The sequence below is a fragment of the Pararge aegeria genome, chromosome 9 (assembly GCF_905163445.1).
Source record: "Pararge aegeria chromosome 9, ilParAegt1.1, whole genome shotgun sequence".
Classification (NCBI taxonomy): Eukaryota; Metazoa; Arthropoda; class Insecta; order Lepidoptera; family Nymphalidae; genus Pararge; species Pararge aegeria.
The window spans coordinates 4,480,405-4,496,177 of record NC_053188.1 but is presented as its reverse complement, the minus strand read 5'-3'; the positions used below and the strand labels follow the sequence as shown (position 1 = coordinate 4,496,177).

Sequence of the window (15,773 nt, the reverse complement as noted above, 5' to 3'; positions counted from 1 at the left end):
AGACTAGTACTGACTTGAAATGCGAAACGTCTTTGGAGTCTCTAATTGCGCTTAAGAATTATATTTTCATTAGTATAAACTACTATATGTGAGTGTAGTCTGTGAGTGTTCGCCATCCTCCTGCAACTGAAGCCTCACTTCGTAATGGGACCTGTACCAAATCCACCAGCCTAGCGCGTGACGAGTCAGAGCGGATACTACCCAGCAGTAGTAGCACACCTGAATCAGATAAAATTAAAAATTAAATAAAAATGGGTGTTACTTTAAGGACTTTTTTGTCGGTAATAATGATTACTTTAAACATGATCATCCATCCATACATCCCAGCTCACCAACTTTCGCATTTATAATATAAGTAGGATGGTACGCATTCATTCGATCTTTGTCCCATATGCCTTGCGACGCGCTGTTATCTGAAGTGTTATGTCCTTTATCTCCGACAATATTTATCAATCTTCATTAAAATTACACAATACATGCTTGATAGTACACATTTTCAATTAAAAAAAGAATTATTGAAATCGGTTTAAATTTAACGGAGCTATGAAGTAAGATTGATAAAAAATTTCATCTCATTTCCCGGGAGAACCTTATTGTTTATCGGGATAAAAAGTAGCTTTTATGTTGACCCGGAATATCAGCTACTATACCAAATTTTATTTAAATCCGTTCAGTAGTTTTCACGTGATGCTCGGACAGACAGACAGCCAGACAGACAAACAATTAATAAAAATCTGTTTTGGACTCAGTATCGATTATAAAGCATCCCCCGGTCAAAATTTTCAAAATATATTAAATGTACAGAAATCTTTGAGTTACAGTTTTATTATAAGTATAGATAAACCGCGAAAAAAAGACAAAACAGGCATCAAAACAAAGCTAACATCTTGCATCTATTATCTTAGCTAACGTCTTTTGAAGCTTTTGAATGCCTGGATTATTAGCCACCAAATCTAGTTCTGTTTATCCTATCCGATTATGGCAATAAAATACTCTCAGCCAACTATGTCTTATTTTCTACCTGTACTACTTCAATCAAGATTATCTACGCTTATGCACCCATAAAAGTAGAGCAACATATGCAAAGATTAAATTTACTTACCAGTGTCATGCAAGCTAGCACAAACGTGGAAGCTAAGGGCCACGGTGTCAACTGATTCTGCTCCATGAGCCCTGCGAATGTCCTCCCAGAAAGTCCCGCGGCGACGACCGCGATCGGCGTCATTATCATTATACCGAAGAAGTCTACTATCATCTGTAAGATATACTAATAATCAGGATTGCAGTTTTTGCGTCTCCATTATATGTAACATTGTCTCGAGCTAACGGGTGGGAAGCCATCGGCGAGGTCGGACGATTATCCGATATTGATGTGCCACCGACCCAATCATAGAATCACGCGAGCAACAAGTATCGTGTTACCTTGAAGGCGTACTATAAGTATATTCGGGTAGCATTAATCGGCACAGCCGGGTGGTAAAATTTGATATACAATGAAAATTAAGATTAATTTGTTATGCTCTGCGGAAACATCCATTCTATTCATTCAAAGTCAACATCTCCTGAGGATGCTCTAGTATCGGAGCGAAACGTACAGAGCGAGTACATTACCGAAGATCTGTTTGGTGTGGAGTATAAAGATTGAAAAAATTATAAATTACTCCTTACAGATTCTCCTGCTTTTCGCGGAGGATAGCAAGTTAAGCTTAATTTTCTTTGTATATCATAGAACTCCTCTAAGTAACGCCTGCTCCTATCAAATATGAGAAAGTTGTATAATACGTAAAAAGGCCGTTCAGCTAAGCCTAGATATATGGTTAAATTCTTCTGATGACTTATGCCGGTCGTGTTTCACCGATCAATCAATATTGCTTCAGTGGTAGAAAAATCATGGGGCATACTTATATTAAAGAAAACCAAATTGTGTTGGGCGGCTTTTCCGATGGGCTCTTGCCAGATTATTGTTGTAATAAATCCTTAGGTCTGTCTTTGTCCAAAAAATAATATCGAATGGAATTTGCCGATCAGCCTAAATGTGCGCGGCGCATAAGCATCTTATTTTCGCAGTTTTTTACCACATCGATAGTGTTTAAATACAACCAAGATTAACATAACATAACTTTTTTTTTTAATTTGGGGATAATATAACTTACATGCTTAGAGTTATTGCTAAGAATCCACATGGCGAGTGCCTTTAGAACACCGAATTTATGTACACGTTTAGTGACATACTTAGTCCCACATAATTCGCATCTGGACTTCCCGGATTCTGTCAACCACCTCTCCAAACATTTGACATGGACTCTTCCAACAGTACCCCTGCAGGAACAAGCTGATATCAACCGACCCAATTCCGTTGATACTGCTTCCCCGCTGTGGCAGATACGGCACATATCTTCAATAGAATGGCTGCTTATTATCTCCTCCGCTTCTGTATTCTCCGCTACATCTGCCGCATGCTTAAAAATCTGCACCTCTACTTCAATGTTGTCTGTCATGTCGTCTCCCCATTCGACTGCATCTATAGCTACATTTCTTTTCTTAAAAATAGTTTTGTCTATTACTGGTTTGCGTTTTGGACTTCTTACTTTAACTCGGTGAACATATCGATCACGTCGAGAAATTCTTTCATGCTTGATATTATTGTGTCCTATGTCTTTGTTTTCTATAGAGTGTCTAAAGATTTGGTTATCGTCACCTACATTTTCCCTTGAGCAATTAACAGTTAGCAAATCATTTAGATTTGGCGTCGTTAACAAATCAATGTTGCTAGAACTCGCAGTTACTTCTTTATCCAGTCGATTTACATTAACTTCTAATATTGTCCCCGTTGATATAGTTTTTTTGCATTCAATTTCTATCGTAGATGATCTTTTAGAAGTATTAGGGCACATTTTATTTTTAGATTTTGTATTCTTGACTCCTAGCATATTCTGTGAATAGTTATTTTCACCTAGTTCAGGATCTAGGTAACTGAAAATAAATTTAAATGTATTTTTATATTACTCAGTGAGAATATATTACTGATCACATACCATATGCATAAAACAGCGTTCAAGACAGATTCATTCACATATAATCGTTTATACAACCGTCAGATCTATGTTGTCCTAAATTTTTCCTGCACTTGTATTAATGGTGCAAATTTATTTACCAAGAGAGTAAAAAGGTAGGTAATTTGTATAAAAACGAATTTAGTACTAGCAGTTTAATCAAAAGGGGATTGTGCCACGCAGGTGAAAGTTGGCGTAATGTTTTTGTCATCGAATCGAATCGAATTTTGAAGTGATGGATTAAACTTTGATAATCAAACTTCCCATATCAAGAAATGTGTCAGCGCTTTCATAGATGTTGCACAGACTAATTATTATAATATGATGATTACAGAGTACATGAGCATGTGAATGAATGAATGGATTGGATGAATGAAGGAATGAAAATTCACAGAAATACAACAGAGCGTTAAGGTAGAAAGTACAATTTGGTGGCCTTATATAGCGATCTCTTCAAGGCAACCAAAAGCGTAGAATAAAATGCTATAAAATGTTGTCATGTTATTTTAATTTAATGAGTTTCATTAGGCATTTTTTCGTTACTTGGTTTGAGTTATTTACACTTATCCATCATGATCAGCAACCTATTACCGGCCCACTACATGGCACGGGTCTCCTCTTACAATGAATAGGGGCTAAGGCTGTGTCCACCACGCCGGCCCAGTGCGGTTTGGCGGACTCCACACGCCTTTGACATTACAGAACTCTCAAGCATGCAGGTTTATTCAAGATGTTTTCCTTCACCATCGAAGCAAGTGTGCAATATTTTAGTAATTAAAACGCACACAACTTATAAAAGTTAGAGGTGCGTACTAGGATTCGAACTCGGCATCCCGAAAGTTAAGTCGTAGTGCTACCCACTGGGCTATAACCGCTATAATGCACTCATCTATAGTCTAAGCATAATATATGTGCACATACCTGATTTGTGTTTCATTTTGAGACTTTGGTTTTGGTCGATTTACTATTATACCATTTTGTACATTAAATCGACGTCGTCGCGCACTCGGCATTTTACAAAGAATTTAGATTTTTTATAAAGTTAAATTTTTTTTTTACATTTGATGACGTTTACAAAGTTTTTGTATAAAAATTATCTTGACAGTTGACAGTCATTGATATTAAGGTTTTTAACTTTTTATCCAAATACGGTTTACACAAGAAGGTTTTATGATTTTTTTTGTAACGATCGATCAATATTATGTATCAATAGATAAATGTTATGTAAATTGTTCTGGAAATATATTCTTTGTAAAGTGTGACCAGAAAAATAACAAACCTCGCCATGTTGCGGACAAATATGGAACTATGTTTTTTAAACACTGTCAAATTTACACAGTATTTCTTGCCAGGCAAATGTCGTCCTCAGACAGTTTCTATTTTCCCGGTCAGCTTTTATCTCGGAAATAGCTTTAAAGATTGGGATGAAAGTTATATATAAAAGTACACTTTTGTTTTAAAAGTTTAAAGAATTTTTATTTAGAGAAAGAAACCGAAAGCGAACGCATGTGGCCCAAATTTGTACGATTAAAAATAATAAAAAAATAAATATACTACGACAATAAACACAACGCCCTCTAACCCCGAAGTAAGCGAAGTAAGCGAATATTGCTTGTGTTATTGGTTCTACGATGTCTAATTAATATTTTTATGAATAATATACATAAATATTTATAATATACAGATAAACACTCAGACACTGGAAAACATACATGTTCATCACACAGTTTTTAGTTGGACTTAGAAAGCAGGGTCGCTGCACACCACGCCAATCGGCCGTCAAACTTTTAATGTAATTTAGGCATTACCGCTGTAGTAAGCTTTAAGCCATTATGAATTCGTTGATTCTTTATACATGAACTTCAATGCATACTTAATTAATCCTTCCCTAAGCTGTTTAACAGGATTTTAGTAAATCGCCATTATACGTATTTTTTAAGGAGTGGTGATAGCCCAGTGGGGGCGACTTGGACTTCACTTTCGGGGGTCAAGTTCGAATCCCAGCACACACAGCAACACACATTAAACATCACTTGCCTTAACGGTGGAGGAAAACAGGCAACATGCATGTCTAAGAGTTCTCTATAAAGGACTTAAAGGCGTGTTAAGTCCAAAAATCCGCACTAGGCCAGCGTGGTGGACTACGGCGTAACCCCTTCTCGTTACGGAAGGTGACCCTGTAGTAGAATGGTAATGGTTTGATATAGTTAATGAAATATCCTTTATGTATAGTTTCAACACATTTTAGCGCGCACAATAACAAGCTCAGCTTAGTGTGCTCGCTAGCGATATGTTCTGTTGTGACTTATAACAATATTTTTACGTAATGTATCTAGCCCCAAAGTAAGATAGCTGATGAATATTTTTTTTATGAATATAATACACATAAATACTTATAATATACAGGTAAACACGCAGACACTGACAAACATTCATGTTCATCACACAAACATTTTCCAGTTGTGGGCATCGAACCCACGACCTTAGACTCAGAAAACAGGGTCGCTGCTCACTGCGCTGTCGCTCTCAAAGTCATAAGTCATAAGTTGTAATGTTGATTATCAAACAAAACTTTTCATTTTCATTTTTCTTCATGTTCATTTTCATTGTCTTAACAATGCATTCGTTATAACATTGTGGTAAAATACACGGTAGGGCCATAAACGCCTTTGGTATCGAGCTGTAAAAACATTAAACAACAAATTTAATACATATAACAAGCAAACAGATACACTTTGCTTCCATTATATTAGATTTTATAATGAAAATCTCTAAAACAACTTTCCTCAACACAGCCAGCAATTAATTCAATTAAAACACCTCGTACCTATATTTCGTTTCCACGAACTATGCTACCAAAGGCAGTTAATGCGAATTGTATAGTAACATGAAATAAATGAGTTTTATCGCATTGTTTAAACTTATGCACGGGCAGGTCTCTTTGGGATCATGTTTTAAAAAAGAACATGTATTAGCCGTACATATGTATAAACAGACAAACTGCTTTTTATAATATTAGTTTACAAAATGAGAATCATGAATACAACTTTCATCACAAGAGCCCTTAATTAATTCAATTTAAACACCTCATGCCTATATTTCGTTTCCACCCGTTCTGCTAACTATGCGCCCAGCGGCAGTTTATGTGATAAGCTCAACAGGGGCGGTTCTCTGCAGAAGCTTTCGCCTCGAAGTTTGCGCGCGTCGGTGTGTTGAACAAATTTGTTTGAATGGTGTTTGTTGATGTTGTACTGTGTTCCAATTTCTAGGAATTCTTAACATTTTGTTTGGTGAGCTTCTTAAATTATTATTATCAACTTCTAAATCTCTCAACCAACACAAAGAGTTTACAAAATATATTTAATCGCTATTAGATCTTTTAGTAATAGGATGTAGTATAAACTGCAATTCATAATATACCTACTACACGCAGTTCCGTAGAAAAAGCGTGCAGTTTTTTATTTTTACTGATGATTATTTGTCGTGTTAAAAAAAAATAACATGACTTTATAATAAAATTTATCTTATGGTATTACTTGAAATAATCTATTTCGCTATTTTTATTGTATTTTCGGATGTTAAACAGCTTTAGTTAGCTTTTTTTTTGCTGAAAGTAAAGGAAGAAAAGCCCGTTTGAAAATGGAAAACTTATTTCACGCGGACACTTTTACACGACTTTGACGAACATCTGGTGTAATAAAGATCGAAGATTTTATGATACAAAATATCTAGTGGTAATAGCTCAATGACCAATATAGAGCTTAAAGAGAGCTTAAATTCTTATTGTCTACTCTTTGTATTGCGTTTACTAAAAGTTACTTTAACACATATAAGAGTTTTCGTGGTTTTGTACACAATTGAAAAGTTATTTACAAATACAATTATTCTATTCCATTAATTTAAAGTTTTTATTCAATTAGTTAAAAATTACATCAGTAAGTTTAAATTAAGAAGTCGGTTGTTCGCTACTTACTTATTATCAGCACAGGCCCGTACATTTTCTGGTATGAAAAGTTATTTTTTTACACAAACTGGGACCCGTTTTTTATACATACATGTGATGTACCATATAAGCTAAAGAAAAACATTATGAATCTTCATGTTTAGTTTTCTTTTTCTCGCACTTACAAAGTATATAAAAAAAACATCTACTCTACAAACAGCTATTCCACCAGACCAAAAGTAGAATGTGTACCGTGACTTTATTAGGTACTTCGACCAGGCGACTTTAAAAGGGGTACAAAGTTTATCTCTACGTACCACAACGTATACAATTAACATATAAATTAATTATTTGTTTTAATTATTGCATTCAGAATACATGATGTGAATTGTAGTAATAAACAATCGACTTACTAGAAACGGTCATAAACAAGTGATATCAGCATATCGTCTTAAGAAAGTGCAGAAAACCCTTGTAGGACTGAGTATGTGCTTTTGTAACATGATACCGAAGGCAATATTAGATTTACCATTACTAAGTTTAAGGAATGTATAAAAACACATTAAATACATCGAGTTTACTATACTATTGATGAATTTCTTAATGACAATGGTTGCCTGGAAGCAATCCTCTCCGCTTTCATATCACACAAAGTAGAAACATGATTGTTAAATTGTAAAATGATATTGGAAAAGAGCAACTGCTGAGTTTCTTACCGGCTTCTTCTCCGTTGAATCTGCCTTCCGAACCTTGATGTTTCAAAAGTGCTTATATTAGGCCTGCATAAAAGAAATGAATCTTGAATTTTTAAAGTTATTATTTTAGCAAAACTGCAGTTTTACTAAAAATGCTCGACTTTCTCACGTTACTGGTTATCATGGAATTTCTGTTTTCTGGCGAAGTAACCGAACTTTTTGGTGTTCATTTTTTCGTAAAAAGTTCCCTTTGTCAAATGTCTTTCCAATAGCGAGTGGGTAGGTCACTAGTCCGTTCATAGACCAAACCACTAAAATCCATTAATATTACCCAACTACTGTTGGGTAATATGTTAAACAGTGTATGTTTGTATGCACACATATGTACAGATGTTCGCATGTAGGTATGCACAAATATTCCTCTTTTGTGAAGATCTTTAGGGCCGAGTTTTATAATTTTGTTGTCGTTGGGTTCCTTTCACGATTGTCGCAGTGGGCAGCGACCCTGCTTTATGATTCCAAGGCCTTGGGTTCGATTCCCACAACTGGAAAATGTTAGTGTGATGAACATAAATGTTTTCAGTGTCTGGGTGTTTATCTATATATTATAAGTATTTATGTGTATTATTCATAAAAACACCGCCATCTAGCCCCAAAGTAAGCGTACCTTGTGTACTTGGGTACTAAGACGACTGATGAATATTTTTATGATTAATATACATTAATAGGTACTTGGAATATACATATTTAGAATATGCTCATCACACAAACATTTTCCAGCTGTGGGAATCGAACCCATGGCCTTGGGCTCAGAAAGCAGGGTTGCTGCAAACTGCGCCAATCGGCCGTCTAAAATGACTAAGGAATAAAAAATATATATGTTAAAAGTTTCGATGTGTTACAAACGGAATTTCTACCGTAGCAAACGAGGGAATTTAAATTTTTTATGCGCAGCTCTCAGGGACTTGAAATGTTTTCGACTGCCTTGCTTGTTAACTTTCGCTGTTTTGGTTTCAATGATATTTATTCCTGTTCACCTCGATGAATAATTAACTAATGGATATCGCCCAAACTGAGTATTATTTTAGTTAGCTTTACAATAAGGTATTCTGATTTAGAGCATAATAATTATAATAATCACGTTGGAGCTGAGAAAGTAATAACACGGGGTTTCGGGGGCCAGAATAGGATGTTCGGAACAAACTCTTATATCGTATTCTAACTCAGAACTTTCTGCAACCCTGGTATGACATAAGTTTCGTTCCATATCCGGTCTACGAACTTTTTTTTTTTTTGCAAATATGACTATTTACACTTTTATGTTAATAAAGTTATAACATTTACTCCTCATCATCAACCCACTACCGGACCACTACAGGGCAAGGGTCTCAACCCACAATGAGAAGGGTTTGTAACCCTCGTAGCTTTAGGTTTAAATTGGAACACGTAGTTGTCACTAAAAAAAACTCCGCTTTTAGAAAAAAACTCACCGAACACTTATCGGTGAGTTAAATTTTGTGTAATTTTTTTTTTGTTAGTGCTCTTAATAAATAAATAAATAAATCACCATCCTCTTACAAAATGATGTACTAATAATTATGTATACACGAACGTTACGCTTCATAAGTGTCTGTGATAGGCCCAGGCAGTGGCGTGCATATAGGGTATGCACAAAGTATGCAGATGATAAAATGAAGGAAATCTCCAGTACGAGTTATAAATACTTACGGGAAGGCTTTTTATAACTCTGACAATGCCTATACTTAAGTATTTATAACTCTTACTGGAGATTTTCTACATTTTATATCCACTGCATACCCTGTGCATACCCTCTATGCAAGCAAATGGGCCTAGGCCTATGAATAAAGAATTTTTGAATTACAATTTAGAATTTAGGCCGTAGTTCACCATGCCGGATTGGCGGGCTTTACCCGCCTTTGAGAACGTTTTTTTACCGTTGTGTGTGCAAGTTGTATTTTAATTGTTTGAAACGCACATAAATTGAAATGTTATAAGTCCGTGCTGTGATTTGAACTCGGCCCCCCGAAAGTGTAGCCGAAGTCCTAACCAACCAAGCTATCACCGCTTCAAAACATTTACTAATTGGTAAATATCCTAATCAACTGGAGAATGGAAATAGTTGGAAAATGCAAAAGCACGCCTCATAATCTCATTCATTACAATAAAATGGAGATTATTTGGAAATAATAATTAAACTACATCTACCGCACATACAGACACACGGACGTCCAAGACAGAACTTTTTCAAACAATCTTTTAATTAGTTTAAATAATAAAAAGAGATTTAAAAATATTATAAGTGTTTAATATAGTGTTTTTTCTCAACATTTGTCTATTTATATTCACTTATATAAAGAATAAAAAAAGTGGCATTTTAAGTTAGAGAATCACTCGGTGTGCGTAAACTGACAGTAATACCCACGCTTCGCTTATGAGGCGTGCAAAAGCGCCCCAGGACCGTGGATTTTGGAACTCCCTACAATAGACCTATGTACAGCAGTGGACTTCAATCGGTTGTCGGATTATGAAATATCCTAAACACCTAGATGACTTAGAAGGACCTTACATTATGAAAAAAAAATCCGGAGAAGTTAAACTATTCAGGTATTATCGCTATGACATGTCTTATTTAGATACCATATCAAAGTTCTTTCTCATTCCTCTTAGATGACTTTCTACCTCCGAGTATACTAACGTCATTTTAACTTTATTGAAGTTAAGCGTAGATATTTATTATGTTTATTTTTTGTACGGCATTCCGGAGCTTTTATGAAACACGTGAAAAGTAATTTCAAATTCCGATCGCGTCACCTTTATACAACCTAAAAGGTATTTCCTGCATTCATGTGGAATTACAGTTTTTGGAAGAGTAAATTTTATATTTACGCGTGGGCAATATTATATGTGGTTATGTCACTGGAATGCTTTGAATTAAAAATCAGATCCTACTAAAAGTGGGTTTAATGACACGTTATAAATACATTTTGAATGGAGATTAAGAATAATTTGCTTTTGCGTGTATTTTATATGCATTTATTTTATTACTAGCTAATGCCCGCGACTTCGTCAGCGTAAGATTTTGTTTTTTGATGTGGCATTAAATGAAGTTGTAGATCTAAAAAAATTTAAATTATTCAGTATCGCTAAGCCTTTAATGAGCGATTTGCTGCTGTCCGCTGAGTTCTGTCCTTTATCTCCAACCACAGTTTGGGCAAAATTAAACACATATTATAACCTCTATAGTACAAAAATAATTATTTAAATCGGTTATAATTTGTCCTAGTTAAACACTCTCCAAAAAGGAACCGAGCTTAATGTCGGAATAAAAAGTATCCTATATTACTTCTAACACTTCCAAGAATATGTTTACAAAGTTTCATGAGGATCGGTTAAGTAGTTTTTGCGTGAAAACGTAACAAGCAAACTTACATTGACACTTATAATATTAGTAGGGATTAACTTTTCGAGTGAATAAAACAATATTATTACATATACCAGTTGAATTTCTACGATTTAGTTAGACATAAACGATAATATTAACCAAAAAATGCTTAGGGATTAATTAGGCATCATCATGTCAACCCGTTACAGGCTCACTATAGGGCACAAGTTTCCTCCCATAATGAGAAGGTGTTAAGGCCTTAATCTACCACGCTGGCCCAGTGCAGATTGGTGGATTCCACACACCTTTGACAATTTTACGAAGAACTCTCAGGCATGCAGGTTTCCTCACGATGTTTTCTTTCACCGTTAAAGCAAGTGATATTTTAATTGCTTAAAATGCACATAACTTAAAAAAAGATAGAGGTGCGTGCTGGGATTCGAAATCGACTCCTGAATGTGAAGTCGAAGTCCTACTCACTGGACTAGCACCACTTCTCGGGGATCTCACTACCAAGCGAAAAAATATATATATATTGAAAGATATTTAATATTTATATTTGCCATCTAGCCCCAAAGTAAGCGTAGCTTGTGTTGTAGGTCCGAAAATGACTGTTGAATATTTTTATGAATAATATACATAAATAATTATTATATACATCACCGACACACATGAATTATCTTCAATAATTCATATTCGTCACAAAAAATTTCCAGTTGTGGTAATCGAACACACGGCCTACTGCGCCATCTGCCGTCTATTTGTATAGTTACCTCGATAAATGTGTTTTATTACATAGTTTAAACTTATATAGTAAAGTAAGTAAGTAGTAAGTAGTAAGTAAAGTAATATTTTTTATTTTGTACAGCATACAAAATATACCAAAATATATAGGTAAGTCGTGTGAATGTTTCAACTACAGATTGTTAGGTTAACTTACCAAGTTAAAAAGGGTCTGGTGAGAGACTTCGGCCGTGGCTACGATTATACAGTTCCGGTTAGATGCCTCGTATAATCCGGGCTTACCTTAAGTTTATATGAAAATTTTACCTAACGCAACATGCCACTTAGTAATCAGGCTAAGGGTTTGTTTGTACCTACCAAGAAATTTCCGAATGATTACGAGAACCGGAGTAATGTAATCTAAGCATAAGTCGCAGTAAATTGGACCTGATTAGCCTTGTTATAAAAGCGCACGTTTTGTACATACTATTTACTGGTTTTTTATTACACCAAGTATTTACTGGCTTCAAAACAAAAACTTTACCTTAACCTTACTGATCCTACTTCAAAAAATGTATTATAAATGTCTTTGTTTATTTATTTGTTTATTTGTTACCTATATCTTACTTAGCGGCTGCACCGAACTTGATGAAATTTGGCACTGGTATCCCGGAAATGAATCCGGAATCCTACCCCATTTTTAATCTATCCACTGCCTTGCAGCTAAACCGGTGTTGATAAAATTTTGCTTAGAGAAATGTCCCGAATAACCAAAGTTGGATACCTTTTAACCCCTCCGGGATTTGAAAAAAAACCATCAAACGCCGCCGCCTTCAGTTCTACTCCGACCCAAATAAATACATATGTATGTATAAAAGGCTGTAGGCAGTTGTATTCGGAAACCAATTAAATGAGGAAAGGTCTTATAAGGACCGTTCGACGCGGCTTTTTGTAAGTCATCATATTTCAGGACCTTGTTACTCGTGTAGTTGGTCATGCGTAATATTTTTAAAAAACAACCTTACAAAAACAGACTATATTCAAGTAATAAACATTGATTGTTTTAAATCAAAAACTGGGTGTTCTAGAACCTTCGTGAACTTTATCGACGGAAAGCCGCCAGCACAGTGATTTCCTTAAAAAAGTAAAATTGAAACTTTTTAAGAACCCCGTTATTAGTCAACCCTTTCAATCGATACCGATACTAAGAATGTTGTGAAAAAGTACGTAATCCGCCATTTTGTGGCAGCGGCCATTTAGGATCGTTCTTCATAAACCCTAGATAATAACACTGTCTTCTCTATGTATGCACAACTATTAAAACCTTATCCACATTACCAAAGGTTAGATTAGTAGAAAATGCATTAAGGCATTAAGTTTCACCTATGCAAATATTAATTTTAATTGTGCAATAAAGTATTAAAACAAACAAAGACCTTTGACTAATTCTCCTTTGAAATCAAAATGAAAATCGGCTTATCCAATCTGGAGCTACGATGCCACAAACACCCACGCACGCACGCACACACACACACACACACACACACACACACACACACACACACACACACACACACACATACACGGTGATGATGAAGATAGGATTAATGGATGGAATGGACAGTTACTATTTTCATTTAAAATTTATACTAAAAAAGTCCAATTGCCCATTTTGGTAATTGATAATTAGTTATACTTCGTTCACGTGTTCTTGACCGCTTAATACACTATCTCTATTCATTAACTCAAGAGGATATAGTGATATTCTATTTTTCTCAGTAGCTTTGGTATCGTTACGTTGCCTAAAAAATGACGTGATAGAGAAGCCGTGGGGTTTATTTTTGCACTTTGTCGACATATTTTAAGTTCAAAGTTTATATAAAACGAAAGTCATAGAAGATCCTAATATAATATTAAGGATTACATAGGTATGAATTGCAATTATAGTAGCATGCAATTTATAATTCTTGCGAAACGTTCCGAAAACAGTTACGTTCTCAGTCTTTTTTTTTTTATACTAGAGCTGTAACCATTTTTTACTGAATATCGAAATTAAATATTGTGTAGTTATCTTTACTGCAAATAATGAGCTTGGTTCTCAAAATGGGTTCTAAATAATGAGTCTGAGTTGATGTATCTGACCATGCGGCACATGACTGAAGCGTCCCCGCGCGCACTGCGCAGTTTTTCCTCATCTTGTAAAGTTGACTGTGCGCTCGTTTAAGTTTTAAATATATTGTTTACTATTACGTTAACTATGGCTCTTCTATTTTGGACATTAATTTAAACATAGTGATTCGACTCGATTTTTGTGTTTGTTGTTATATAGTTCTAACTCTGTTTCAACATGTTGAAAAGTGGACGTATAATCAACAGCCAGTCACGCGTATTGGTTGTGAAGTTAAAGGAATACTTTGAACGAACGAACACTTTACAATACATAATAATATCAATCAAGTACTGATACAAACTTGAATTGATTTATCGTGAGTATCGAGTCCCGAGTCTTATGGTTCCATAACTAGTTACGTCGCGATGACAAATGTCAAAACGGGCCTATTACATTTTTACGACTACAGTGACATAAATACATACAGGGGTCTATTATGTATTGTGCACTATTAAACTCCAAGTTAACAACGTCATTGTTACGAGGAAACTCCTGCTTTGTTATTTTCATGCAAGTTAAATATAACAAACACCGAAGGCGACATTTGGTACTCGTTCTCGTAGTAATTATCCAACTTTTACCTCTATTTCAGTTGTTACTTCAGTTAAAAGGTATTTTAAATTGTTTAAGCAAACTTTATGTCAAATAAAACTGCGATTCGCAGTTTTCGCAATTATTAAGTTTTTAGCGTTGATTGTATTTCGTGCAACAGCAACAAATTATTATTAAAATACGTTTGATCCGCGTAAAATATTCATCGTTCCATGCTAAATATTGGACAGAAGCACTACTTTGCGGTATTCTATGATAGGTAAATTATGAAAATAAAATTAAGCTTATTTAGCATATTGTTGTTGTTGTTCTTAGCAATTATTCACTGTAAAGTCAACATCTCCGCAGGATGCTCCGGTTTCGGAGCGAAACGTGCATAGAGGGTACATTGCCGAAGATCTGTTCGGTGTGAAGTATAAAGAATGACGAAATTATAAATTACATCATACAGATTCTCCTGCTTTTCGCGGAGTATTGCAAATTAAGCTTAATTTTCATAATTTTTCATGCTGGGTATTCTTAAATGAATATCAAACAACATATAGGTAGTGGTACTCATATTATTAAATGGTGCTTTTTTTAAAGACAAGGTTACTAGGAAGCATTCGCCTACGTTTCACATGAGATGGAATAATTATAGTTTAATTTAAAACTGAGACTCGAAATGAGAAACAGATGAGATGAGTTTCTTGGTAAGAAATTTGTAGTTGTTTGAAGAGTCACTACAAACATACGGTTGAAAGTAATTACAAATAAGGCCTACTTAAAATATATGAACTCAAAAAAAAATACAGATAGAAATAATTTTCATAATTCATTTATTGCATTGTTTCACAATTCATTTGTTTAAACAAAGTTGTTGCAGGAGGTAGTCATATGAATTAAATCCCGTTTAATAAAAGTTTTTTATTTGTTACAGATATTTCATGTTGGACAGAAAACATCGCAGTTAAAAAGAATAATAAAACAAACAAAACTAAAAATGTATTGCAAGAGACAACTTCAAGAAATACAAAAATAGTTTTTTTCTTAAAATTTGTGGATTTAAAGTCTTATATTAAAGTGTTAACTCGTAGTGATTTCACAATGTAACTATAAGATATAGAATGTACGTAACTATGTAAGAGATAGGAGTAGAATTGACAACTATTTTGTTTTACGTGGGACCAGTGAACCGGTGACAGATTGTGTTATTGTATTGTTTTTTTTTGTAATTATGGGGATTTTGTGGACA

The 15,773-nt window shown here is 34.7% G+C and overlaps 1 protein-coding gene across 1 annotated transcript; it reads right to left on the bottom strand.

Moving 5' to 3' along the window:
- LOC120626383 lies at positions 1 to 4,099 on the bottom strand. The gene is made up of 4 exons (XM_039893892.1): positions 3,975 to 4,099; positions 2,154 to 2,973; positions 1,103 to 1,255; positions 1 to 219 (listed from the first exon to the last, which is right to left on the bottom strand). Exons 1-4 carry the CDS (start codon positions 4,064 to 4,066, stop codon positions 70 to 72), a joined length of 1,215 nt encoding a protein of 404 aa, XP_039749826.1. The 5' UTR covers positions 4,067 to 4,099; the 3' UTR covers positions 1 to 69.
- Positions 4,100 to 15,773: the final 11,674 nt, after the last annotated feature.